At 38.3% G+C, this 27,708-nt stretch overlaps 1 protein-coding gene across 6 annotated transcripts; it reads right to left on the reverse strand.

Annotated features, from left to right (window-relative positions):
* Positions 1-85: 85 nt before the first annotated feature.
* Positions 86-27,708, reverse strand: ANAPC4 (anaphase promoting complex subunit 4). 6 transcript variants are annotated; one of them, XM_073342362.2, is made up of 28 exons: positions 27,319-27,689; positions 25,222-25,327; positions 24,178-24,310; positions 22,517-22,591; positions 22,331-22,357; positions 22,199-22,243; positions 20,522-20,606; positions 19,529-19,639; positions 18,951-19,034; positions 18,640-18,726; positions 17,106-17,170; positions 16,969-17,011; positions 16,795-16,871; positions 16,202-16,302; positions 16,077-16,128; positions 11,744-11,799; positions 11,039-11,085; positions 8,577-8,633; positions 8,316-8,372; positions 7,579-7,672; positions 6,286-6,383; positions 5,697-5,758; positions 5,563-5,601; positions 5,376-5,477; positions 4,677-4,754; positions 2,675-2,845; positions 1,780-1,903; positions 86-1,315 (listed from the first exon to the last, which is right to left on the reverse strand). In XM_073342362.2, the coding sequence occupies exons 1-28, from the start codon at positions 27,424-27,426 to the stop codon at positions 1,100-1,102; spliced, it is 2,400 nt and encodes a 799-aa protein (XP_073198463.1). In that variant the 5' UTR covers positions 27,427-27,689; the 3' UTR covers positions 86-1,099. The 6 variants fall into 6 exon arrangements, 4 of the variants coding, with proteins under 4 accessions (XP_073198463.1, XP_073198462.1, XP_073198464.1 ...); XM_073342361.2 differs by having other exon boundaries at positions 11,036-11,085; XM_073342363.2 differs by lacking the exon at positions 22,331-22,357 and having other exon boundaries at positions 11,036-11,085; positions 27,319-27,690.

Genomic DNA, 27,708 nt, shown 5'->3' on the forward strand with positions numbered 1-27,708 from the left:
TAGTTGTACAAGTTTTATGGGTTTTTTTTTAATTTAAAAAAAAGTGTAGAACCAGAACACATGCATAAGAACTAACTTCCCCCAATTCAAGTTACACAAATTCACTCACAGTTTTATAGAATTATGTATTTAGCAGCACTGTTAATTCAAAGAGTTGAGCTGCAGTTACAGAACACAAAGGAGACCAACTAGTCAGCAACAGGCAAACATTTTCAGATTTTAAACAGGTTTCTAGCTTTCACATTGAGCACCAAAACATTCCAATAAACATAAATTAGAAAAGGAGATAAATATGGCAAAATTGAAAGCATACATGAGACATACAAACATATCAAAATAGAAAAATATATTCTCTGTAATAATATAAATTTTCCATCATAAAATACACAGGGGAAAATGTTCAAGAATTGTCTCATGCACCACACCACGGGTTGCAATATATTTCTGTTGCATATAAAGTAACACAGACATAGCTGGGGTCTAACAACTTTAATGGGTTGGTCAGGGGGGTTTGTTTTAACAATTTTTGGGTTCCCAGTAATACAAGCAAGAATTACAAAAGCACGAGTCAAACTTCTGAAATGTGCACTAGCTAAACTTGGGTAGCCAAATACCCAATGCATGTCTGCAAACCTGTGTGTTAGTCAAATACGTATGTAAACCTTGGCTTCAAGGGCACAGCGTGTTCGCACCCCTCAACTGGACATAAACATTAAGCACACATCTGAAAATCTGACCCCTATAACACGTTCTCCTCAGGTAGGTAAATTTATGGGCTACACAGATTGGTTATGTCTCTTTAAAACTCCAGCAGCCCTCTCCACCACCCCTTCCCCATATATATTCAATACTGCAATACTCCAGGAAGAAACTGTTGTGTTTGTTACAAACTAATTGTAACAGAACGAACATTCAGTAAACATACTCTGGAGCAAAGAAATGGTTTTGTCTGAAGCATTGTGTAGTATTCTACAACATCCACAACATTAATATAATATTTGGTACAGTACAAAGAAAAGTATCAATGATTTGAAGCTAGCTTTTAGTCTCTTCTCCTTTTTTTTTTGTTACAGTGAAGGCACAAATATCAAGGATCAGGTCAAGAATCCAGGCTTGATTCATGTTCTTCTGTTTCATCTGCCAGCTCAGCAGAACCACCACACACACTACTGTGGTTAACTGCAGACAGATTCAGCTCTTCATGTTCACCACCCACAATCTGAGTGGTTTCTTCCTCCTCCTCCTCTTCCTCTGCCTCTCCATCATCTTCTACATCCATCTCAAACACTCTGACATGACGGAGATTCGAACTTAGCTATGGAAATATTTAGAAGTTTTCATTAACAAAATAAACAGAAAAAAATTATTTGAAAATGTTGGCCAATGCCTTTAAAAACAGCACTTACCAAAACCCTGATTTTCTTTTAAATGGAGTGAAGTAAAGTAACAAGTTAGCGACAAACCTATTTCATTGCTACGGCTGATTAAGAATAAGGTAAATATGACTAAACTAACCTGTTCCAATCTATCTACACAGAAAGCAAGCAAACATTTAAGTTCTATTATTATAATTTTTTCGACTCTGGAGCGGAGATGCAAGTTGTCTCCTCCTTTCTTTCTAAGGATCTTGTAGAACACAGGATATAGAAAACATTTTTTTACAAAACAAATTAAGTGCCCTAAGAGTAACTGATGCAGAGTATCAATCTCTTCAGTCACTGCACCAGCAGACTATTTCCCTTAACGATTTATATGCTAGACTGTAAACATGATACTTACCACACAAGAAACTTTCCGAATGCCATTCACTGCAACATACTGAGCTTTCATATTCTCCAGTACTCTCCACTGACTTTCCAAAAAGATAGTACGTGTAGGAATATCATCAGATTGCTCATCCAGCCTACATTTGGTAAAAAACAGAAATTCATTGTGTGTGTGTGTGTTTGTGTAAGCAGCAACTCTACCCTGAGTAACCTCAGACAAAAATGACAGAATTAAAATTTTACTGTACCACAGGCAACAGGTTTATAAATGCTGTGATTCTCCTACTGCATATACTCTAGATTTCTGTTACTGGACATATTTTTCTTTACAGTGTACTGAAAATCTCTCTTCTCACCCTGAAACCATTATGGCAATATAAATAAGTATAGGAAGGCATTGATCCTGCTGTTTCGTTCCAAAGATAAGTTAGTTATGTTTTTTCAACAGATAGTGATAATACTCATAGGTACAACCACTGGGAGAATGAGGAAGAAATATTCCCTCAACCTTTTATTACCCTATCCCTCTCAGTGCAACTGCAGATCTTGTGCATTCACTCCTGTTCCTGAGTCTCTAGTACTCTTTTGAGTGGTGAGGCACAAAACCTCTTACACAGAAGCAGACAAAGTTTCTACTTCCTCAATACATTCTCAAAATTGCCTCTCTCATTTATTAAAAAAAGAGATGCGAAGTTCTATTATAAGAAATAGCATGCAATCTCAAATATGCACAAACATTAGATTTGGAAGTTGTAATCAATTGTAATCATCTCCCCTCAGAGGAAGAGAAAAAGTTATTTTTTTCCTCTTTAAAATACGTGTGTGTTAAGTGTATAACTGTATACAAATCAGATACTTGTATAATCCGCTTTTCAGCTCTTAATTTTCAGGGGGTCATGTTTTCATACCTTTTACTAGAATTCAAGCTGAATTCCCTTTCTTGGTCCTCGTCAACATACACTGAAGATAAAGGCAACTGAGCCAAGATTCTCTCTTTGCCTTCTTGTTCCGCATTCTCCTTAAGAACCACGGTTATAGTTTCATCATCATAAAAATGTGCATCTATACAACTGTAGAAGCTATAGCAAAACAGGTATGTTTATTTGTATTCTATCAAGTTTTACAAACAGTAAATGAAAAAGCTGAATGAATAAATACTGAAAGATCTTTAAGTAAGTTATCAGTATTTATGTTTCACATTTTAGATCCAAATTTTGCCTCAGCCCACAAATGACGTGTTCTTAACCTGCTAATGGGCTAATGATCATAAAGGTCATAAAAATACGCAGTCATGAACCTAAGCTTATAGAAAGCTTGGCAGTCCATGGTTTTTATGGCAATGCCATGTGCAGGCGATAGATGTTCAGGGCCAAAGTTTGTCTGATCCTTCACACAAAAAGGCAGGGAATGGGAATACTAAAAGACAGCAAGCAAGCCCCCAGGAAATATTTGGTATTGCTGAAACAGGTTGTCACGGTTCCTCCCCCACTCTGAACTCTAGGGTACAGATGTGGGGACCTGCATGAAAAACCTCCTAAGCTTATCTTTACCAGCTTAGGTCAAAACTTCCCCAAGGTACAAAATATTACACCTTGGACTGGCCGCTACCACCACCAAACTAATACTGGTTACTGGAGAAGAGCTGTTTGGACGCGTCCTTCCCCACAAAATACTTCCCAAAACCTTGCACCCCACTTCCTGGACAAGGTTTGGTAAAAAGCCTCACCAATTTGCCTAGGTGACTACAGACCCAGACCCTTGGATCTTAAGAACAATGAACAATCCTCCCAACACTTGCACCCCCCCCTTTCCTGGGAAATGTTGGATAAAAAGCCTCACCAATTTGCATAGGTGACCACAGACCCAAACCCTTGGATCTGAGAACAATGAAAAAGCATTCAGTGTTTTACAAGAAGACTTTTAATAAAAAATAGAAGTAAATAGAAATAAAGAAATCCCCCCTGTAAAATCAGGATGGTAGATATCTTACAGGGTAATTAGATTCAAAAACATAGAGAACCCCTCTAGGCAAAACCTTAAGTTACAAAAAAGATACACAGACAGAAATAGTTATTCTATTCAGCACAATTCTTTTCTCAGCCATTTAAAGAAATCATAATCTAACACATACCTAGCTAGATTACTTACTAAAAGTTCTAAGACTCCATTCCTGTTCTGTCCCTGGCCAAGACGACTACAGACAGACACAGACCCTTTGTTTCTCTCCCTCCTCCCAGCTTTTGAAAGTATCTTGTCTCCTCATTGGTCATTTTGGTCAGGTGCCAGCGAGGTTACCTTTAGCTTCTTAACCCTTTACAGGTGAGAGGAGCTTTCCCCTGGCCAGGAGGGATTTCAAAGGGGTTTACCCTTCCCTTTATATTTATGACACAGGTGTTGGCTGGTTAGCTCTGAAGGCAGTCGTATCTAGCCCTCCTTTGCTAGAAGGAGAAGTTGGCCTGACATGGCTTTTCTGAGATGTGGAGAGCAGAGAAAAGGGAAAACCTGGGAAGAGAATTCCCCAAAGACACTGCATTGAGAAAATTATGGCCAACCATTACACACTTCATGCATATTATTATTTGTGTCACTGTTTTTAAAGTGTCAGTATTCCATGTTTAGGCAAGAGCAGTTTCAGAACTAAACTAATTTTGTTTCCATCTAGCAAATTCTGACAGTTTCCTTGAACTTGAGTTCAAGTACAAAGTAAGCCACCTGCCCAAAATCCTGTAAGTTACTTCATGAAGATCTATGAGGATGCAAGCAGGTGCCCAGGTCTGCCCACAAAGACCCTGATCCTGCAAGTTGCTCTAAGTGTAAACAGCTGAAAAAAACATTAAGTAGGATAAGCAAACCCTTGAAGGAATATAATCTGACAAATTATTAAAGACCCTGTTTCCCAGATATACTAACCTTGTATCTGAGCTTTCATTTATACTGTTGTTCAAAAAGTTTCCAAAATCAACAGCAAGTAGTCCATTAGCAGCAGACCTAAAAGGAGGGAGAAAACTAGCTGTGTTACTCGTCCTTGAAGTTCCATGCCAAAATACCAGAATCCAAAGATTTACACCAACTACTGGAACAGACTGCAGAGCCTATTTGGATGAGAACAGACAGGCAAGCTATATGTTGCTTCCACTCTGAAGGATGGGCTGTGGAAGAAGAAAAGCAAAAGACAATATGGATGAAAGGACTGAAGTTACAGAATTGTGTTGTAGACCTTGGCATCAGGCGCTACTAACCACTGGCATTAAGAAATTAAGAGTATAACTGTCCGTATCACTGAGATCATCTTCCCATTTTTACAGACTGTGATAAGCTTTGTAATAAGTATACAAAGTCTATCACAAGGTTTGAGGTGTTGACCAAGGTGAATATTGATGAAGTAAGATGAAGAGCCCACTTAACATTACCATTACTGCTCACTGAAAGGAAGGAGCAGAGAATACTTGACACATTTCCTTTTCAATAAAGCATACAATCACAGAAGAGTAAAATAACTCAATCCAGCAATGAAGAGCAAGGTCCTAAGCCTGGAACTGGATCTAGATACATCTGGCTGCAAAATCAGGCCCCAAGAGCATACTTTTCCATTTCCAATCAATTTATTACCTGGAAACATCCGTGTGCCGCCTCAAAATGTAAATTTTAGAAAGAGAACTTTCTAACATCGTGAAGAGAACATAATGTAAGTTGGAGGATTTGTCATTCCACCTAAAATACAAAAACAAAACAAAAAAGTTAGACCCAAACATAAAACATGGTAAATGAAATACAGTACGAGAAGCAGTATACTTACATAAAGGGTAATTTAAATAATCGAGGGGTAGAGTCCTCACTAAAACAGAAAACCAAAAAAGAAAGTCAGAAGGTAACAATTACAATAATTCTATGCTCATTAACACTAAACATAATGTAGAAAAAAAAATGTACCTTTTAGATCCTTTGTATAGAGGCATGCAAACTGCTTGATGTACTGATTTTCCAATCACATCCTGAAACACACCATGAAAACATTCCAAAATGCAGAAAAAATTATTCAGTTACACACACACCTCCCGACTTTTTTAAAGTAATCACAACCTACCTGAAACAGACTGACTCAGCCCAGTTCCTTCTGAATAAATGTCCTTATCACAAAATCTCGTATCACTTGACACACTTTTAAAAATTATTTATTTAAACCACTGTACTGTTTCTTGGAAAATAAAATGAATTAAATTTAAAAATGGATTCTAGTTGTGTGTGTGTGAGAAGCAAAGAACTGAAGAGGCAGGGAGATTTAACCACCTTCTCAGCCCCATGACAGGCTCAAGACACACTGGAAGGGGAAGCTACATTACAGCCATCCTTGTGGTACACCATGTATATTAGGGGACTTCAGCCCTTAGGGCATGCAATGGGGCACCTTCAATGAGTACTAAATTCACTTTAAACAATTTAGAGTAATTAATGACAAGATCAAAAAACAGCAGCAACTGATGGCCCAAAATGCACACAGTTTGTAACAAACAGGACTTACAGCTGGTTTTTGTAGACACTGATCAATAATACCCTCCATTCGCCTTTTGACAAAATGCAGTGATTTCTGAGGGTAATAGGGAAACAGCAGTGGACTTTCTGCAAACAAATAATTAGGGTTTTTACTGAAAAATACAGTTTCTGTAAAGATACAGTTAAATGAGTTTGCATTCTAGCAGAAGTGTGGGTCTGGATATAGAAATCAGAACTGGAGTCTTGTTTGCCCTTTGTAGCTCTCTTCCCCACCAACTAATTCCAATAGTAGAAACATGAGACTTGCATCCAGCCAACAGCTAGCAATACATGTGTCATGAAGCATCCTGTTATACCAAAAAATGTTTTTTTCTTCTTAGCGAATCTACTGTCTGGGCAAAATGGAAATATTTTCAGCTAGAATTTCCTTGCTTTGAGACATGATACATTTGATGCACACACATTTAAGATTATTTGTTACTAATTATCTTCTGAAGTATATCTAATTCATTTCAATACAAAGATTTTACTGGAAAAATAATAAATATATGCTAAGTTAGAAGGTAATATAAACTACCAAAAACTGGAAATATAGCATCAGTCACAAAACCACTTATTATGTTCCTAGCTCCTTCAAGCTTACAGTTCTATGCAGATAACAAGGCAAGTGAATGCCTTAATACTTGCTGACTTGTGATACTAACAAGAAGCTGGTGTATACAATCATTCTCAAACTGTGCAGCGTTCTCTGCTGGTGGCAGAAAACTGGCTGGTTACACGGTGTTGGCTATTTCCAGTTACACGGTGTTGGCTATTTCCAGCCACTAAATCAAATGGAAAGATACCTAAATTATATTACATAACTTTCTAGATATATTTTGTCATATAAACAATTGCTGTAGTTGCCATAAGGATGCTACATGACTGTGAATAGGCAGAAAGGGTTTACAAGATAGTCTCTCTGTTATAATTTGGTCCATGCTATGGAAGAGTTTTAGACCACCAAGACAATCAAAAACAATTACGATGAGCATCAACTACTTGATGTCTAATTTACATGAGTGAGAGAAGAATATAAAAGGGAGAGGGATTCCATAATGCCTGAGGAAAAACAGTCTGCAAAACTGTGATCTTATTCTAGATTGAGCAGGGGCCTGTATGGAAACATCTTTATAGGGCAATGAGATCTGCAGGTTTGTTTCTACACCACTGATATTCTTTGCAACTGACACAGTATAATTTACTTGCACTCATGCCTACCCAAGTATGATTATTATCATCAAATCTGCACATGTATCTTTGATTGCACAGCATGCAATACCTTTAAGATGTGTGCTGTTTTGAAGGAAGTTAAACCACTGATTTCCCTCTGTGTTAGGTGGGGATACAAGGTCGTCATCTTCATCTTTCAAGTACTGCAAGAAATGACAGATCCATGCAGTAAACATTTAAGAACAAGATACTTCTGACACATTCACTGAAGGACTGTGTGAGAAGAATATGTGTCATAATATCTTCATTTAATTGGCCTTTTAAAAAAATAAATAACCCAGTTTTTGGGCCTTCTTCCCACATCTTTAGAAAATGTTTTATTGTCCATTCTAAATCAGATTATAACAGGTTACTCAAAATGCTGTGGAACTTCTTATCAGAGATAGTTATAAACCATTTCTCTTTGAAACTGCAATTTTAGATTCTAATACTAGTGCCCCAGGATTTGAAGGACATCAAGCAAACAGATTTCAATTTCATTCCATCAACATTAGTTTCAACCGTGTTCCACTTTTTTTTTTTTAAATACACCACACAAATGAAGGAAATAATTTATAAGATATGAATCCAATTAATTTTCCCTAATAATCAGGGAGATAAAATAGTATCCTCCACTCATAACACCTGTGTGTGTGTTGAGCAGCAGGAAGGGAGTTAGAAGGAGTGCTCTTTAGTAACTACATCATCTTAATACTCTAGCCCTTGCTCCCCTGTCCCTCTTTCCCCAGCTGGTGCTTGTCCGTATACTTTGTCTCTCTTATCTCAATATACAGCCTGATACTTTACCTGACCAACTCTCTCGACATTGAAGTATTTTCCTTTACGATTGTAGAGCTCTGGTGCCTGAACCAAATATAAAACAAATTTTAAACACAAAATACTGACTTGACAGTACTTAAGACAAGGGAAATTAGATGATTTTTCATAGTGAGACACTTTAAAAAAAAACAAAAGACAATTTAGTTTAACCAGCCTTTCCAGTTCAGTTGTCTGAAGACAGAATTAGGGTGCATGCATAAAAGCACTCAGTAAACTGAAATACCTTACCTCATTGAAGTGTTCAGTAAGAAAATCAGCAACAAATGTGATATCTTTTTGAGTCATCTAATGGAAATAAAAAGGGGAAAGACTATAAAATAACCATAATTCAAACAAATATAGAATGTAATAGGTTCCAAGGAGGCATGTGACAAAAGCCTACAGGTAGATATTAAAAAAAAAAGGTGACCTTAACAGAGAGCTAAATGTTGGGAGAGAGAAATGGAAAATTACAAGACGGTCATAAGAGCAACAACAGGGCAAAGTGGGGGACTTTGCTTACCATTTCAGATGTCTACACACAAATGCAAAGAGCATTGGGAATAAACAGGAAGAACTGAAAGTATTAGTCCATAAATTAAATTACTTAACTGGCATCACAGAGACTTGGTGGGATAAATCTCTTAACTACCGCACTGGCATAGAGGGGCATAGCTTGCTCAGGAAGGGCCCACAGAGGAACAAGGGAGATGTTGCACTGTACGTCAAGAACACACACTTGTTATGAAGGTCCAGAGGACGAGAGAGGCAGACCAATTGAAAGATAAAAGTGAGGAAGATAAAAGGGAGGAAAAGAACAGAGGCAATGTCATTACAGTGATCTATTACACACCAACAAATAAGGAAGTGGTGGTGGGTGAGGAATTTCTAAAAAAACAAAAAAAAACACACAGAAATATCCAAACATAAGACATCATAGTAATAGGGGATTTCAACTACCCAGACATCTGCTGGACAAGTAATAAGACAAATCAAAGTGTCCAATAAGTTCTTGGAATGCATTGGGGAAAACTTTTTCTTTCAGTAAGTGGAGGAAGTAACCAGCCCTTTTAGACTTGATTCTGACTAACAAGGAGGAATTGGTTGCGAACCTGAAGATACTTGGCGTGAAAGTGATCATGAAATGATAGATTTCATGATTCTAAGAAAAGGAAGGAGCGAGCAGCAGAATAAGAAAAAAATTGACTTCAAAAACACAGATATTAACAAACTTGGAGATCTAACAGATAAGGTCCTGTAAGAAGAAAAATCAGAGGGAAAAAGAAGTTCAGGAGAGCTGGAAGTTGTCTCAAAGGGACAATATTAAAAGGTGCAACAGCAAACTATCCTGATGTGAAGGAAGAAGATACAAAGAATAGTAAGAAGCCAATATGGCTCCCTTGAGAGCTCTTTAATGACCTGTAAATCAAAAAGGAATCGTACAAAAAGTGGAAGCATGGAAAAATTGCTAAGGATAAGTAAAAAAACCCAGCACAAATATGTAAGGACAAAATGAGTTGTACCTTGTGAGGGACATAAAAGGCAATCCAGAGAGGTTCTATATGTACATTAGGAAGAAGAGGAAGGAAAGTTTATGTCCTCTACTTAGTGGGGAAGGATAGTTAATAATGGACATCATCAAGAAGACTGAGGTGTTTAATGCAAATTTTGCTTCAGTCTTCACTAAAAAGGTAAACTATGACCAGATACCTAAAACAAATAATATTAAACCAGGAGAAAAGAACACAAGCCAAAATAAGGAAAGAACAAGAATATTTAGATAAGTTAAATAAATTCAAGTCAGCAGGACCTGATGAAATGCATCTTAGGGTATTTAAGAAACTAGTTGAAAAAAAAAAAAATCACAGAACCATTCTCAATTATATTTGAGAACTCATGGAACATGGGTGATGTCCCAGAAAACTGACAAAGGGCAAACATATCATTGTCTAAAGGGGAACAAAGAGAACCTGGGGAATTACAGACCAGTCAGCTTAACTTCAATATCTGGAAATATACTGGAACAAAATTATTAAAACAATCAATTTGTAAGCACCTAGAGGATAATACGGTAAAAAGTTAGAGCTGGTTAGAGCTAGTTTTGCTAGTGAAGAATACTGGGAAGCAACAATTTTCTTCGGAACAAATCAAACACAAAGCTTCACATTAGTAAAAGTTTAGATGGGCAGCAACTGCTTTTATATAGTGTCTAAAGGACTGCTGCAGAGAAGATCATGCAACAGCAGTGATATTAACTTAGACCCAAAGAAACAGAAGCAATGCTGACGGGGGCGGGGGGGGTGGTGGAAGTAGACACCCCAGTCAGGGCAAAGGTGCCCACTAGAGAGGGGAGCAGAGAGTAAGCCTCCTTCAAGAGGTGAAAAGATCCACTATACAGCCTACTCACTAAAATGGTCAACATATAGTTTACTCAATTTCAAAGAGAAAAGTGAGATTTTTTTCAGAAGAGTAATAGACATAAGGCTGACCACATTACAGCCAATAATGTGCAACTGAGGGCATTTCATGCCCTAACTATCCCAAAGGGCTAGCAGGACAGCATTATTCTTTAAATGCAATTTACTTTAAAGAAACAACCTTAAAAGGTTGGTTTTTGTTTCTAACTGCACTAAACCACTGGCTACCTTCAGAATTAGATTTTACATTGCATTATTATAAAAAAGCATCTAATCGGAAGAAGTTACTACTACCTTGTTTAGCTCTGGAAGAACATGATCTTCTGACATCCTCAGCATGGCTGGGGGAAAATAAGAACAGCGAAAATGCTATTTTTCCAATACACTTAAAATTTTCCTAAGGTAAAATATTAAGATACAGATGACAGAGCAGGAAAGTTTACTCTTTAGATGCAATATTGACTAGCGCAGGGGACAAGGAATCAAGATTCTTAGGTTTTATTTATTAGTATGATTCAGTATTAATATAGGTTTTGAAATGAGGAGAGGGAATGATTCCTCAATTAAGTGACTGCTCTTCATTTAGACTGGCCAAGAGCTACCACTGTTAATATACCAGAGCTAAACCATAGCCAAAGATTCCCTCCGCTCCGTCAATCACCTATATAAAGGAAAAAAAGTCACTTTAACTTGTATGAATTTCCAGGATAGCAATAAATAGAAAGTCATAACAGCAGCTCCACAACTGGATTTAGTCAGTCAATCTATTTTTTGCCAACATTTCAGTATTTAAATACAATACTGGCTCTTTTCATCATTTAATTTCTTTTTTAAAAAGCTATCAAGGAGCTTATCAAACTACATTTGTTAGAAGTCAATTCCACAGATTAACCCATAGGCAAATATTATTACACTAATTCTGGAATTGTCATAGAATATCAAAGCAAATAATTAAAATATAAAGGAGATATGAAATACTTAGGATATAATTAAGCTTACCCACATACAACCATCGGAAAAATGCTTTGAAGTTTTTCATACTACTGTCTATAACTCTGTATAAAAAAAAATGCAAATTGGTAGAAGACTTGATGTAAACAAAGGTCACAAGCTGCAAGTTTATGCAGAAGTTCTAACTGTATTATAGGTGGGGATGGCAGCAATGCCGTTTTGTTAAGTTGGCCTTTCGCTTCCCATTACAATACTACTTTCGGTTGTTTATAACTTTGCCAAACTTTAACTCTTTGAGCTGGACTTTCCCATACTAGATGTCTGCCTCAGGCTGAATTGTTTTGGAAAATTTCAGTCAAACTGGTTCAGTCATTTTGGAGAACGAGGCTAGTGAAAACTATGTTTCCCAGTTAAAAGATTCTGGTGACCTTTTCTTTGATACATTGTAGCACCCTCATGTTTTGGAATAGGGACTTGAAATTTGGAAGGAGGGCAGAAACTTGTGTCAGGGGGTATGTCTTTTGTTGTCTGCATGAGAATTCACCCAATATTTTGCCAAATTATAAGCCGGAGGGGGAGGGGGGAAATCATGGCTCACAAATGCTCAGTACAGACTTGCTAGACCCTAACAGCTAAAATCTCTGTAGATTCCATCCTCACTGAGCATGCTCCATCCCCAAAAAACTCCTATAGATGACAGGATGGTGCATGTACCATCCCCACAGAGCAGTGGAGCATGCTCCCTCCAGTCCAGGGCTATAGTGGTGAAGTTAGAGTTTTCTTGTAATTGCTGCTCCCAGCTGCTCTCTGAGCCACGCACTGGAACTGAGAGCAGGGAAATCTCTCTCCTGTGCTCTCAAACATCCCACTACTAACATCTACTGGAGGAGGAAGCCATTTGATTCAAATACTACTCCTGGGGGAATTCTGCACCCTGGTGTGTGTGTGCGCAAAATTCACATCCATCACAAAGTCCTTTGCTTCCCTACAGAAAAATTACTTTCTGACAGGGAAGAGAAGGGAAGCTGCAAGAATGGTCACTCACCCTTCCTCAGCAGTGCAGGTATATTGTTTCAGGCACTCAGAGCAGCCGGTGGGGAGGTAAATCACCACAGGGCTGGGGACACCCCAGCTGGTGGCTCCTACCCTGAGCTGGGATCAGCTGCTAGCTGAGCTGGAGGCAGGGGGAGGACAGGACTTCCTCTTCCCCTGCAAGGAACGGCTGGGGCTGGGTCAGACCCATCCCCAGAAAGCTCCCCCAGCTGCAGGAAGCTCAGCATCCTCCCTTGATTCCTACCCCCATCACTCCTCAGCCACGGGAGGAGGGGTCACTGTACGAGAAGCTGCTCCCCCATCCACCCAACCCCCTGCATCTGGACCTCCCCATACTCAGACCCCTCCCATCAAGCCTCATCCAGTACACCCAGAACCCTCCCCCTGAGCCCCAACCACCTTCACCTGGAACCCCCTGCAGAGTCCCACTTCTCCTGCTCCTGGAACCAACCCCACAACAAGCCTCTGTGCATCCAGATCCCCCTACACCTGGACCCCGACAATAAGCTGTCTGCATCCAGATTGTCCCACACAGAACCCTCTCACCCCACACCTGGATCCCCCCCACACTAAGCCTCTCCAAACTTGGATTCTGCCTGGTTGAGCCTGCCTGCCCCCTACCTTAGTGTGCCTGGCATGAAGGAGCAGAGCCCTGGGGTGTTTCTGGGGGCAGGCCCAGCCCTTGCATTGTGTCAGGGTTGGGTGCAGCCTCACTGCCAAATCAGTGTCCCAGGAGGGGGCAGGGGGAGGCTGCAGGGTGATCTCCCACCTCTGTGCAGCCAGTGGACTGTGCTTCCCACTGCCATGCTGGAGCCTCCACATTGATTTATTGTGCAAAATTCTGCAAGTTTTATTTGTCAATTTAAAAATATTGTGTACAGAATTTATAATTTTTTGGTGCAGAATGCCCGCAGGAGTAAGATGCAGAGGGGATAAAAGCCAGACAGGAGAGAGGGAAAGGAGTAGATTGGGACAAGGAGTTTGGTGAGACTAGGTCTAGAGGGGAGAGAAACTGGGACTTGGAGGTGGGGAAAAACTGAGACTGGTTGGGTGGGGAGGCTGGGAGCCAAATTGCAGGGAAGGAACAAGACACAAATCAGATGAGGTGTTGCAGGGACTGGCTGGGCAAAAAGCCTGGGACAGTGAACCAGGGACAGAATGGGGGGCAGGAGACTGAGGAGGCAGACTGGGACCCAGCTGGAGGGCAGAAAGGGGGAGAGAGATTGAACAAGGGGCTACGGTGAGGTAGAGAGGTACTGGCTGGGAAAGGAGACTGGCACTAGGTGTGGGGAAGTGGAGAAACTGGTAGTCAGTGGAAGAATGGGATTCCAAAAACAAGCCCAGAGGGGGAGCCTAGAATTGGCTGGGCAAGGAGATGGACTAGGATGAAAAGTCTGAGGAGTGGTGATTGGGAAGTAAAGAGAAAGGTACTGGGACAAGGAGACAGGGTAGGGGAGAGAAAGGACTGAGACAGGTTGGAGGGGATGGGGCAGAAGGGATCACAGCTGGGAGAACAGACAGAAGGGTCTAACCATTAGACAACACTCCCCTCCAGAGCTTGGAATGGAGCTCAGAATTCCTAAGTTTCACCATTCCTCTCATCAGTAAATATCTGTGAAGCCCAGTGGCAAAATGTGTTTCTCATCTTCTTGTAGTGCTGGTCCATACAGAGGGTAACAGCTTACTACTGCTGTTACTCCATTACCTCAAATGGCAGAGGATCTAAAGGTTCCAACTCTGCTGATGACCCATGTGAGTATCAAGATGATGCCACCTAATGGAATTTCTATTTTTTTTCAGTTTACTTTTCTAATAACCTAGGAAATTGCACATACATAAACTATGTGAAAGGAAAATTAAGATAGTTACTATATACTTAAGTTTAAAACTGCTCTGGTTATTGGAAATTACTCATTAAGAGAACTAATTTTGTTGAAATATGAACTGTGGACTAAACAATATCAAAAATTTTATATTACCCACAAATTTAGCTCGGTTAAAAGATTAACGTTAACCGTTATTCAGGTTGCAAAGTCAAGTGCATTTGCATTATTTGCATGTGCCTGTGCATTATGATACAGTCTCCAATTACATGATCACATGCTATTTTTCCCAAAGGACCCCAGTGTCTACAAAACTGGCACTCACAATGTAGAATAAAACGCCTCTATTGTACCAGTTATATTTCTTCTTTTCCTAAGATCCATTTTGGTTGCCCTACTCATCATTCCAATATCTCACTTGATCATTTCAGTTATGTTTTAAATAAAGGAGGTCATAGAACAGTTACTCGAGGGGATTATTCTAATACATAAAATGACATAGAAAAATCTTCAAACATTCATTTCAGCTATATGTTACATTTTTATATTTGAAAATTAGGACTGTCGCGCAATTAAAACAATGAATCGCACTGTTAAACAATAATAGAATACCATTTATTTGAATATTTTTGGATGTTTTCTACATTTTCAAATACATTTTTTCAATTACAACACAGAATACAAAGTGTATGGTGCTCACTTTATATTATGATTTTTTATTACCAATATTTATACTGTAAAAATGATAAACAAAAGAAATAGTATTTTTCAATTCACCTCCTACAAATACTGTAGTGCAGTGCTTCTCAAGCTATCTGATGTGGGGGGACCAGCAATTTTTTTCCCAATGTGCACGCGGACTGGCAGCCGATGGCTCACGGACCGGCACCGGTCCGCGGACCACCACTTTGAGTAGCACTGCTGTAGCGCAATCTCTTTATCATTAAAGTTGAACTTACAAATGTAGAATTAAGTACAAAGTGACATTTCAAATAAGAAGCAGACAGCAGTATCTCCCATAAAATGTAAACAAACTTGTTGTCTTAGAGACTGGCTGAACAAGAAGTAGGACTGAGTGGACTTGTAGGCTCTAAAGTTTTACATTGGTTTGTTTTTGAATGCAGTTTTATTTTGTACTTAATTCTACATTTGTAAGTTCAACTTTCACAATAAAGAGATTGCACTACAGTACTTGTATGAGGTGAATTGAAAAATACTATTTCTTTTATCATTTTTACTGTGCAAATATTTGTAAGGAAAAATAATAATATAAAGAGAGCACTGTACACTTTGTATTCTGTGTTGTAATAGAAATCAATATATTTGAAAATGTAGATAAACATCCAAAATATGTAATGAATTTCAATTGTTTAACAGTGCGATTAATCGCGATTAATTTTTTAAATCACGATTAATTTTTCTGAGTTAATCACGAGTTAACTGCGATTAATCGACAGCCCTATTGAAAATAAAATTGTGTTGCAACTCTCCAAATAAATACTTACTGAAGAAGCTCGTTTGCTTTCAAGATGAAGGAGCCCACAGCAGTAATAGCATCTGCAAAGAGAGCAACCATTTTTAGTTTTCACAACGAACATCAGCGTGATGAGTAGTAAGCCAATTACTGTACCTTCAATTCCTGCTGCGTCTAGTCCAAGAGACTCATATTTTTGTTTCCATGATGCCATTCCTTTCAGTTCACTCAAATGGTACAACAATGCCTCAGAGCCACTATTACAGAAAAGCATAATTTCTTAATCAAGTGGAGACTCGTTTAACTGACAAATATTTTACACATAATATCTTACTCTTATACAGCACTTTCTCATCCCTACTTTGTAAAGTTCTTTCAAATATATCATTATCCTCATTTTACAGAGAGCAAGCATTCTGTCCAAAAGCATTACCTACTTTTTTTGAATCACAGTCCCAAGTCCTTAAACATTAGCTACAGCACATTTCCTGTACAGTGTTAGACTTTTCTAGCTCTAATCAGTTAAATAAATCAAGTATTTCTTCCCTTACAATACTTTAGGGAGAAAAGAGTTAATATTCAAAATTACATTTTAAATTTTAATTTCTGATGTCACAAAATAATAACAGACTAAACTCTGCACGATCATGACAAGAAGTGGTTATGTTTTTCATTGGGCTCAGTTTCTTTTAAACTAAGGTTTACTAATAAATTTATCTCTGTAATTCATTAGGTGTTATATGACTTACCTCTGCAAGTGACTTATGACTAATTTTTGTATACTGGAGTACGAAGACTCTATGGACTGACCAAGCTTTTTTAAGCCCTGATAGAAAAGAGACATGCTTCATTATAGTATATTAATATGACACTTATGAAAGATACTGAAATAGACCATTTAAAGACAGTAAACATTACCATACCTTTACTGTTAGTTGGTTCATTAAAAGTGCTTGAAGTTCAAGGCTAAGTGACAAAAATTAAAATAAGTGTTCTTTCTTTAATCTGAATATGCATTTACAAGTTGAAACAGGAATATAAAAACCCAAGCAGCAACTACCTTGCTTTGCCCCACAACAGCAGCTGCATAAACTCATCCTGTACAGAAGTGGTTGTGTTCTTTTCCTGTTAATCAAAAATTACTGAAATAAACTGATGATTTTTAAAAATTACCAATTTACAACATTAGAATTGCAAACACCTCATTTAAAATACAGAGAAACAAAATACATCATTGAACACTGAAAATGCATTCTTGACCACTGGAAACTCAATGATTAAAATAGGAAAAAATATTCACTACTTTCACATTTATTCCATTAGCGATAAGAGTTTTGAACATTATTTTTATTAATTCAGAATGTATGTTACCAAACAATTTTTTAAATTTGTTTGTTAAATACTAGCAAGGATTACAAAATTTATGCCACTCCAACAGCACCTCATTGGTAGCTCCCTTATACATATTCTACTATACTTTTTCCTACTTGACATAGAGCCAGTGAGATGAACCAAGCTGCAGGTGCTCCAATTCAATAGTTATGATAATTGGAATCTGTGCTAGGAAATTATTTGCTTATAAAAAAGAAATTCAACTTTAGCCACTCACAAATTAAGAGTGTAAACGTACTGCTCAAGTTGTACACTTTCATGGACAGGCTGGTCAATCACTAACAGAAGTATACTCAGTGGGTTAGAAAACACAAATCTAATAAGAAGGCAATCAGCCAATAATTATATTAGTGGACAACCATCACTACTGCATGAACATGAATCCATTAAAATAATGAGATTGATGATGGTATACCAATTGACTGTTGTCAATGGACTAGAAAGTCACAGGATAAAACTACTGAACTCTCAAACAATGCTTTTTCAACTTCAAAGCACTTGACAAACATTAATTACTAATGGACTCCAGCTTGCCTCTGAATTTACAGAGACCATTATCCTGTGATAGCTGTTCATTACACACGATATAGACAAATTGGAAAAAGAACAGGAGTATTTGTGGCACTTTTGACGGATACAGACGAACACGGCTGCTACTCTGAAACAAATTGGAGAAAGTCCAGAGAAGAGCAACAAAAATGATTAAGGGTCTAGAAAACATGACCTTTGAGGGAAGACTGAAAACAACTGGGTTTGTTTAGTCTGGAAAAGAGAAGACTGAGAGGAGACATGATAACAGTTTTCAAGTACATAAAAAGTTGTTACAAGGAGGAGGGAGAAAAATTGTTCTTCTTAACACCTTGGAGGATAGGACAAGAAGCAATGGGCTTAAATTGCAGCAAGGGAGGTTTAGAAATTCCTAACTGTCAGGATGGTTAAGCACTGAAATAAATTGCCTAGGGAGGTTGTGGAATCTCCATCATTGGAGATTTTTAAGAGCAGGTTAGACAAACACCTGCCAGGGATGGTCTAATACTAGGTCCTGCCAGGAGTCCAGGGGACTGGACTAGATGACTTCTCAAGGTCCCTTCCAGACCTATGATTCTATGAAAGAAACAAAACTGAGATATGAAATAATTTAATATAAATAAGAAAGCTATTCATTCTCTGCCTTCCCCAAATAATTGCTTATACCACAATACCTGTACGAATTTGGTTAGACGTGAGTCCATCTGCATCAATATTTCTTCCCATGCTTCACACATACATGTCAATGATAACTTTATATACTGCAATGCAAAGAGAAGTTAGTGCAGTGACTTTTTTAAAATTGAGACTAAACATACATATGTTCTCAGAGGACTCTTATCTTTACATTTCTAAAGCGGTGCTCTATATTAACTTAAAATCAACCTAAATCCCTAAGTAAGCAAGTGTTTTATACTAATAGGGTTACAAAATCCAATGCCTGTAATAACTGTGGAATTAAAAAAAAGTCATAACAAAAATGTACCTGTAGGAGAGTTGAAATATGAGTAAATTTCCTGGCCATTCGAGTTACCTCAGGTAAATAAACCGATAGCAGACTGGTGTCCAGCTGTAATATGCAAGATAAGCAACAGTTATAATCAGATGGATGGTCTTTTTATTTTCTGTAACAATAGCCTCGATCACGTTCATTAAGGCAAAAACCACAGTCACTAAAATAGGGAATATTAAAATATATTTCCTACTATAATAGGGAATAATGAAATTATTTAGTTGTTAGTTTGGCAGAAAGGAGACAGTACATAAAAAGCCTTTAGAATACAGCTACTGTTCAGAAAAATGCAAACACTTCAGAGCTTCATCACTGTCAATCACGTATTACAACAATTTGAGTCAAAATGGAGAAGCCAAAAAACCTAAATAATATTACATGAACTTTAGAGAAGGTGGGAATAAAAATATTTTTATCGTTATGTAAATAGAAATGAGGACAATATATTAGAATTGTTTCATATGAGTAGTAAAAATAAATAGTTTAAATATTTTAACAGAACATTTAGAAAACACCACTATTTGTGTGTTTGCAGTCTGCATTTTACTCACCTGGAAATAGGTAATCTCCGGTACACTGTCTGGGGAAACTTGCACCTCTGTAATGACGGATAGTGATTTCAAATCACTAGAAAAGCATAATCCAAGGCAAGAACCTGCCACCTGAAAGAGTCCAATGTAAAGGGGTTAAAGTATCTCATTTTCTCAATAGCCCAATAGGTACAAGTACACTGATCTATTAACTGATGAACTGAACACATGCCCTTATTTCAAACAGAAACTGCATTCTATTTCTGTGTAAGTATCACCTGAAAAGAGAAATAAACATCTCAGCTATTGAGGGGAAACAAAAATGCGTGCATACTGTTTTGTTTTGTATAATCAATATTAAATTACAGAGTGGTAGCCATGTTAGACTGTATCAGCAAAAAGAACAAGTACTTGTGGCACCTTAGAGATTAACGAATTTATTTGGGCATAAGCTTTCGTGGGCTAAAACCCTCTTCATCAGATGCATGCAGCGGAAAATACAGAAGGAAGATATATAGAGACAGACACACACACACACCATGAAAAAATGGGGGTTGCCATACCAACACTAAGGAGACTAATCAATTAAGGTTTTAGAGTAGCAGCCATGTTAGTCTGTTTCCACAAAAAGAACAGGAGGAGTACTTGTGGCATCTTAGAGACTAACAAATTTATTAGAGCATAAGCTTTCGTGGGCTACAGCTGATGAAGCGGGCTAATAAATTTGTTAGTCTCCAAGGTACCACAAGTACCACAAGTACAATTAAGGTGCACTTTGTTTCAAATGATACAGGATTTGAAGATTTCCAGATGGAATACTAATTAAAAAACAAAATAAAAACCACACAACTATTCCTCTCTCTGGGTTTTAAGCATAGTAATACTGAAGTGTTGAAGTTGCAATACTTTACACTCCCAAAGATGAACTAAAAACTGTGTTTAATTAACAAAGTGTATTTTAAGAGGAGAAATAACAAGGGAAGTTAAAAATAAAAACAAAACAAAAACACTTACCCCTATTACTGTAGCAATCTTGTACATTCCATAAGCATAAACCTCAATGAATCCAGAACTGCCTCCAAGAACAAGGGCATTTAGCCTGATAACAAATAAGACTCAGAAATTACTCAGTGAGTTGTCCAAATGGGAGGGGACGGGGGGGAATCAAATTTTACTGGATTATGACAAACCTAGTCAGTAAATCACTAGTTGGCTATTTCTATTCCACATGAATACCTATTCTTAGGATTTAATATTTAAAAGTAATCAAAGTCTGTAGTGTGAAGATTATCACCAATATATAGTCAACATTAAAACAAGACAAAAATTTAAAATACATTAAAATATTGTTTAAAGAGAGAAATTAATAGCTCTACAAAAAAGTTACTAGCACCAATGTTATTAGTATAGATAGATGATGAGAGAAAATTTGATTTATACATACACCCTAACTAGCAATCTTCTTTCTAAAGAGTAGACAACAGCATATTTCCTCTTTTAAATCTTCTCTTATATTCAGCTAATTTTACTCTAATATAACTCTGAATATATCACCAGCAGTCACACAATGGCATTGCCCCACTCAATTTCAAATGCAATGAAAACTGAAAACAAATGTAGCACCTGAGAACAAGCACCAATGACAACAGCAACAGAAGAGGGAATCCCATCCAGTGGACAGGGCACTGGACTGGTCCTGAGAGAGTGGCATTTTGTTCCTGGCTGTAATGCTAACTTGCTGTGTAACCTTGGACAACTCACTTCATCTTTCTGTGCCTATGTTTCCTCTCCCATCCTTTGTCTGTCCATTTGTATTGTAAACTCTTTGGGGTAGGTGATCTATGATAGGGCTGAATCTGACCCTGTAATTGTAATTTTAAATTGAATAAGTATTTACCATATTTCCAAGTGGTTTCAGGCCCTGCTGAAGTAACAAACAAACCATTCCCTGCAAAAATAGGTCAATAGAGATCTTTTTTTCCAATTATATTAGAGGACGAGGAGGAAGCTGCAGTTAGCTATTTTTTAAGCATTTATGGTGTGTTTGATAGCACATTTCTCTAATCTAAGAAGAGGACCTATCCAAGCTACAAATGGGGGAGACAAAGGAAGGGAAAATGATTTTAAAGAATACCCATCACTTCCATTTGTTTTAAATAGGCTAGTTTTAAAGTGACTCTAATTATACTGCCAATGAGACAAAGGGTGGTTTTACAAGAATTTGTATGCTTAATGCTTATAAACTACGTCAGGGGCTTTAGGGTTTTTTTGCTAGTGGATTCTTTGGAAGCATGGAGAATTAGCTGAACTATGACATCACAAAAAACTTAAACGTGATCAGCTGAGAGATGAAGGGATTCTTTATCCGACTACAGAACAATTTAGTTTTGCTTAACATGTATTTAACTCAAGATTAAGACAATTTGAAAGAAAGCTCTCTGAAATATTCAACCAACTCTCCCTCTCTTTCAATTAAAGGGTAATACAGTTCCCACTTCAGTTCTATATTCCTTCAAGAAGTCCTCCAGCAAAGAGAGAGACCTGGGTCCATTAAATCCTTCTTTGCACTTTATAAAAGCCAAGAGACTTTCCTGCCACCCCTTTTGTAGGTCACCATTAAGAAAAAAAGTTACAATTTATTTTAAATCCAAACTTGCCGTTATTTTATGGATTTCAAAGAACAATACTTACCTTACATCACCCAAGAGCTTCATAATCTCATCTGATTTTTCTTCACTAAAAATATAAAAATGGTATGATTATGGTAACCCATAGGCAACCATAAGCATCATTATAAGAAGACATGAAGTCATCAATTCTTACCTGAAAATTTTTGCAGAGGTACTGTAGCTAAATTGAAGGCAAAATAAAGTTTGAGAAATAAGTGCCTTTAGTAAAGATGTCTTCTTATTTACTTCAGAACAGTTGTGTACTTTTAAACATAAAGAACCCATAAAATGACACCAAATGACAAATTAAGATATTTAGGTTTTTTAATTTAACACCTACTTTTTGGGCAATGCAGGTAATTTAGGCAGGAGAAGATTTGACTCATCCTCAGCATTATAAAATGAAGTGAGAACACTGAAAAAAAAGGAATCATTAAGAATTTCTTTGCCTTTGCTGCCAGACTTTAAAAATTGTAAAAGATTTTTTTTTTAAATTAAATGCCAGGTAGTAATTTAGACTTAACATATCATGTATGTTCAAAGAGTTACAAATCTCACAAGCATATCATTTGTTTTCTAAGTAAAGTCTTTTTAAAACACAATCACATCAATACAAGATGGCTAAAGAGCTCTCTTTTTGTTTTTATATCCTCTTCTTTTGACTTAGTGTTTCCCACATAGAAAGGCGAAGAACAAGTTTATATTTGCTGATTCAGTGGTTTGCTTCCCAAATCTTCCATTATTATTAATTATTTGCATTATAACAGTGCGGGGAGGCCCTGATCGTGGAGCACGGGACCCCACTGTGCTAGACAATGTACAAACACCAAAAAAAGAAAGATTTCCCCTGCCCTAAACAGCTTTAAATAATTCCTAGCATAAGTCTATGGGCCTGATCCAAAGCCCACTGAAGTCAACAAAAAGACTCGTCAGTCTAAAGCAAAGCCTTATTTACAACCTCATTTCAGGTTAACATATATCCACAAGTTAAGTGTCCAGCATATTACATGTTTATGCTGGAAGCATGAGGTTGCAATTAAAATTATGTAGAGATTACTGTAAAAGAGATTAAGGAAGCCCACAACATATTCTGCAGGAAATTACTTATGAAGATGCTGAGTGTGGAAACAGGCCACAAGGGCATTAGTCTACGGTTAAAAGATATCCCCTAGCTTAATATTTCCTTGCTGGTTCAGGGTTTGTGTTTATGGGGAGGGGGAAGAATGTCACACTTACCTAGCCTTAATCCCTTTTAAACAAAATTTTTGTTTATGGAATTTCTTGTTTTTTTAATACAGCCAATGTAGACTGGTTTGTGAGGACACAGAAATGGGGGCGGGGATGCCCCCAACTTCCCCTATGGCATGTGGAACTATGAAGGGCTCATATCAGATCTGTGCGAATGTCAGAGTGAACAGAAGCACAATTTATGACTAATGGCACACAACTTGCAAGACAATGGGGGTACTCTTATGTCCTGAGATACAAACATAATTAAGACAGCACTTCCAATAGCTCTGGGTTTTCCATCAATGCATTAAAAATAAACAAAATCACTAAAATTCTTGAAAATGTGGATAAAAATAATATTTTAAATTTATCACCTTCCATTGTCCAGGTACAATGAAGCAGATTACAGCAATACATTTGATATTGGTAGAACACCGTTACGTAAACTGAGCAGCAATTATGCAAGTCAATACTAGCTCATATATCTAAATAAATAAGCTATAATAAACTATAAATTAATAAATGGACGCACAAGATACTATTAAAAGTGTTCTTGTTCTTATAACTAGAAAACAAAAATATCAAACTTTTAGCACTAGAACTGCACTGTTATCAATAAATGTATGAAAAACCTACACTAGAAACAAAAAAAAGGGGATTTTTTTAAATGAAGTGGTGGGAAAAGTGACTGACCTATGTGACAGTTACTTTTTTTTTTTTTTTGCTTAACTACTATATTCCACTATTTAACTGTAAAGTTTTTAGAGCTACCTGCTTTCTTCAGTTACTTCCATCCAATGCATGTAAGTAATAGGAGCATCCACTGAGAAAGAGTGTAAACTTTCAGGTTTTTCTACATCACACAGGATAACACGCTTGGTATCAGCTAGGCCAAAAGCCAAAACTAGAGAAGTAACAGAATAATGTTAAATAATCAACACACAAAACATTGCAGCTACTCAAACATATGACAAGTTAGGAAATGTAATGATTCTTCAGTCATTAAATCCAAATACTACATACAATTTGAACTTTTTCTAATGTCACTTCTAATTTTAAACCATCTTACTAAAAAGCACACTTGAAGTCAACCTTTTTATTTTAAAATGGCATATTGGGTCACACCTGACAAAATGACCTGATCCTGCAAAGACTTACACATATGTTTAACCTAGGTCCATGCTTAGCTTTCTGTTACTCATGGGAGAAAACATAAGCTAAGCATGGATTAAAGTCTTAGCATATTTGGTGCCAAAAATACATTTGAGACACACTGTTCAATTAGCAAGGATATTTTATTGCAATGTAACATAATGCTAAGATTCTCACAAGAACTCATCCCTACTTGATTAGAACACTGACACGAATATTCATTGGGCAACATTTGCATAAGAACTTACATGAGTATATTCATCTTTTTGAACTAATTCATTCCCAAAGAATGCCAGGTTACAATATAATTGGAGATTCTGCTCATTCATATGCAGATGGATGATTGACATGGAACATCTCTGCACTATTAAGAGTTGAAAGCTGTGCCATGCAATTTGAAGAATAATATTCCCATAATTGCAATCAGATTTTAGATTTCACCTGTTACTTCAGTGCCACTATAATTTGGCCATTCTTTATACATCACATCACACATCAAAGGGGTACCTTTCACTATTATTTTAATAGTATTGCTACATAAAATTAATATTTTGTAGTGAGTATTTTCTTTTTGAGACAGGTGGTGCTGTGTTCACGAAAGGTATCTGCTGATTTCCAACACCATTTTTATTGCAGCACAAAACATCATATATTTAACATTACTTTTGCCATCTGGTCTCCAAGCAAGGGCTGTAACTTCTTTCCCTGTATTTTCATTTGGTGGCAAACTCCAAACTCGCTGAAAGTTTGCAAGTCGGTGAAGTAAAACCTGAAAAGCAGATAGATTAAATGTAGGAAACTTGAACATCTTCTCCTTTAACAATATTTTGTAAGTCAGCCACTAAAGTATCACTCCTTTTTATTAGATTTAAGAAAATCCCACATCCTGAAAGTCAGATCTAGAACTATTTGTATCAAGAAAGCAGTCATTCTACATACACACACAGAGTTCTGGGGCATACTGTCTACTATGAAGCAATGAAAAGAGGTTTTAGGTTAAGACCTGAAGTTTACAATCAACCTGGCTAATCGGAATAATATGGTAGATAGCAACTGTATTGTGGAAGCATTGCAGTTGATCTTCCCATGCATAGCCAGATGCATCATGAGGAGACCAAAGTGCAGAGGAGTGGTTTTTAATCTTTTTTCATTTGCGGACACCCTAAAAAATTTCAAATGAAGGTGCAGACCCTTTTGGAAATCTTAGGCATAGTATGCGGACCCCCATGGGTCTGTGGACCACAGGTTGAAAACCACTGGTGTAGACAGCAAAAAGAATGTGCTGTGGAGGGATAGAGGGAAACAAGGAAAACAGGAACTGACAGAGAGACCAGAAAAAGACATTAAAAAAACAATGCTCTCTGACAGAAGCAACCCCCCTACCCTGTCATCAGCAGACAGCACGGCCGTAAGATCAGAAGCAATATGTAGCAAACTGGCAAGGGAAGCTCTGAATTACGTTACCTCAAGAAATAAACTGAGATCTACAACATGTTGTTCCAGGACATACAGTCTGCCTCTGCACCACTAACCAGTTTTCGATGCTTCTATTGGTTTTAAAATTATTTTAAATATAAATTAATTTTTCTACACTTGTTAAATCACACACAAAAACATGCACTCTGCTGGGACACACAAAAAACCAGGTATTCAGCTGGGAATTACCATTTACTTAGATTCTGTTTTTTTAACAAAGGATAAAAGTAAGGCAAAAATTCTCCTATCACAAAATATATTCTAAAACTATTATATTGTGGACAAAGGACGACATATGTAGCAAAAAACACAGAGAGACAATATACCCACTCCACCCCCACCAGCAACTATTGCTCTTTACTCCCAGGGATCTTAACCTGAACATTTTGAAGATGAGTACAGAATCTTATGGTGACAGGATGAACATTTAAATGATACCCCTTTTCCAGAACACATCTGAAGAACATCAGGATTGTGAGAGAACATAAGACAGGAAGAAAATCAGCAAGCAATTTTTAAATACACTTTAGGAAAACAGGATGCTTCCCAAAGTCATCAGAGACTGAATATTTGAGATAGATTCAGATACAGCGTATTCAGGCATTGTGCCAGATTCTTCACACCACTGTTCCACCAAATTCTGCCTTGCAACACATCAAGCAGCTACTGTAAACCTGGGTCTCTCCTGCACTGATGCTGGCAACTGTGCCATACAGCCAGCATGAAAAGAACACAGTTCCTGGAACTGCCAAGATAGTAAACCCAGGGCACTTACCAAGTCATTCTCATGTGAAGGGTTTAAAATAAAACAAAACACTCATAAAGACACATGCTACGCTAACACTGGAGACAGCCAAGCACCACTATTCATGTGGCTGAAGAGGCCACAAGGAATAAGGAGGCGTGTTTGGGGTATGTCAGTAATGGCCATTGAGGGTAACCAATGCTAGCCCCCTTGGCACAGCACTGCCCAGCTGCCAAGGGGAAGACTAGAGTTCTTTCTCTCTGGAGTACCAGGTACGGGGCCCTGCCAGAGGCAGGGCACGGGACTGGATCCATGGAGCGGAGCCCTGTGTGGTGAGCCCTAAGGGAACTGCTCGTGGAGGGGCAGGCAGCAGGCCCCTCGCTGCGAGCGGAGACGGGCTGTCAGCCAGCGAACCCCGCTCCCCCTAGCAGGAGAGATCACAACAGCCCTGTCTCCGGGGGCGGTTTCTCTACCCACCATTTCCAGCTGGCTGAGCCGGGCCGACCAGCTGCTCCCCGTTACCCCCGGCCCCGCCTTACCTCCCCCACTTTGTTGGCAAGGGCGATGAGATCCCTCTTGGGAGACCAGGCCATGAAGATGATTTCCTGGGGAAGCTGCTTCTCCCCGACCTGCCGGAACGCCGGCATGGCGGGGGGCTCCGGCACCCTCAGGCTCGGGGCTCGCGGCCCAGCCTGCTGGGAAGCCCCCTCCTCTCACCGCCGATCTCCGTCCCCCTTAAACCCTCCCCACTCCCCCGGCAGCCCCCCTCCGCGCCCGGAGCCAGCAGGGACCCCGGCTTCACCGGGCGGCTGCCCACAGGACACAGCGAGAGCCCCCACGAGAGGCAGCTCCGCCCGGCGCTCCCGCCTTCCCAAGTTCCCGGCCGCCCTGCGCTCGTCACTGCGCGGCCGCCGGCTCCGGCTCCGCCT

The sequence above is a fragment of the Lepidochelys kempii genome, chromosome 4 (genome assembly GCF_965140285.1).
Source record: "Lepidochelys kempii isolate rLepKem1 chromosome 4, rLepKem1.hap1, whole genome shotgun sequence".
NCBI lineage: Eukaryota > Metazoa > Chordata > Testudines > Cheloniidae > Lepidochelys > Lepidochelys kempii.

Bases quoted from the DNA above. Each gene is read 5' to 3' on its own strand.
- ANAPC4 (XM_073342361.2), bottom strand. From the start codon at position 27,426: ATGCCGGCGTTCCGGCAGGTCGGGGAGAAGCAGCTTCCCCAGGAAATC. The intron at 20,607-22,198 runs GTAAGTATTGTT...ATTTGTTATCAG, and splicing joins AAGCTCTTGGGTGATGTAAG to GCTAAATGCCCTTGTTCTTG. The intron at 16,129-16,201 runs GTACAGTAATTG...CTCTCTTTGCAG, and splicing joins AGACGCAGCAGGAATTGAAG to ATGCTATTACTGCTGTGGGC.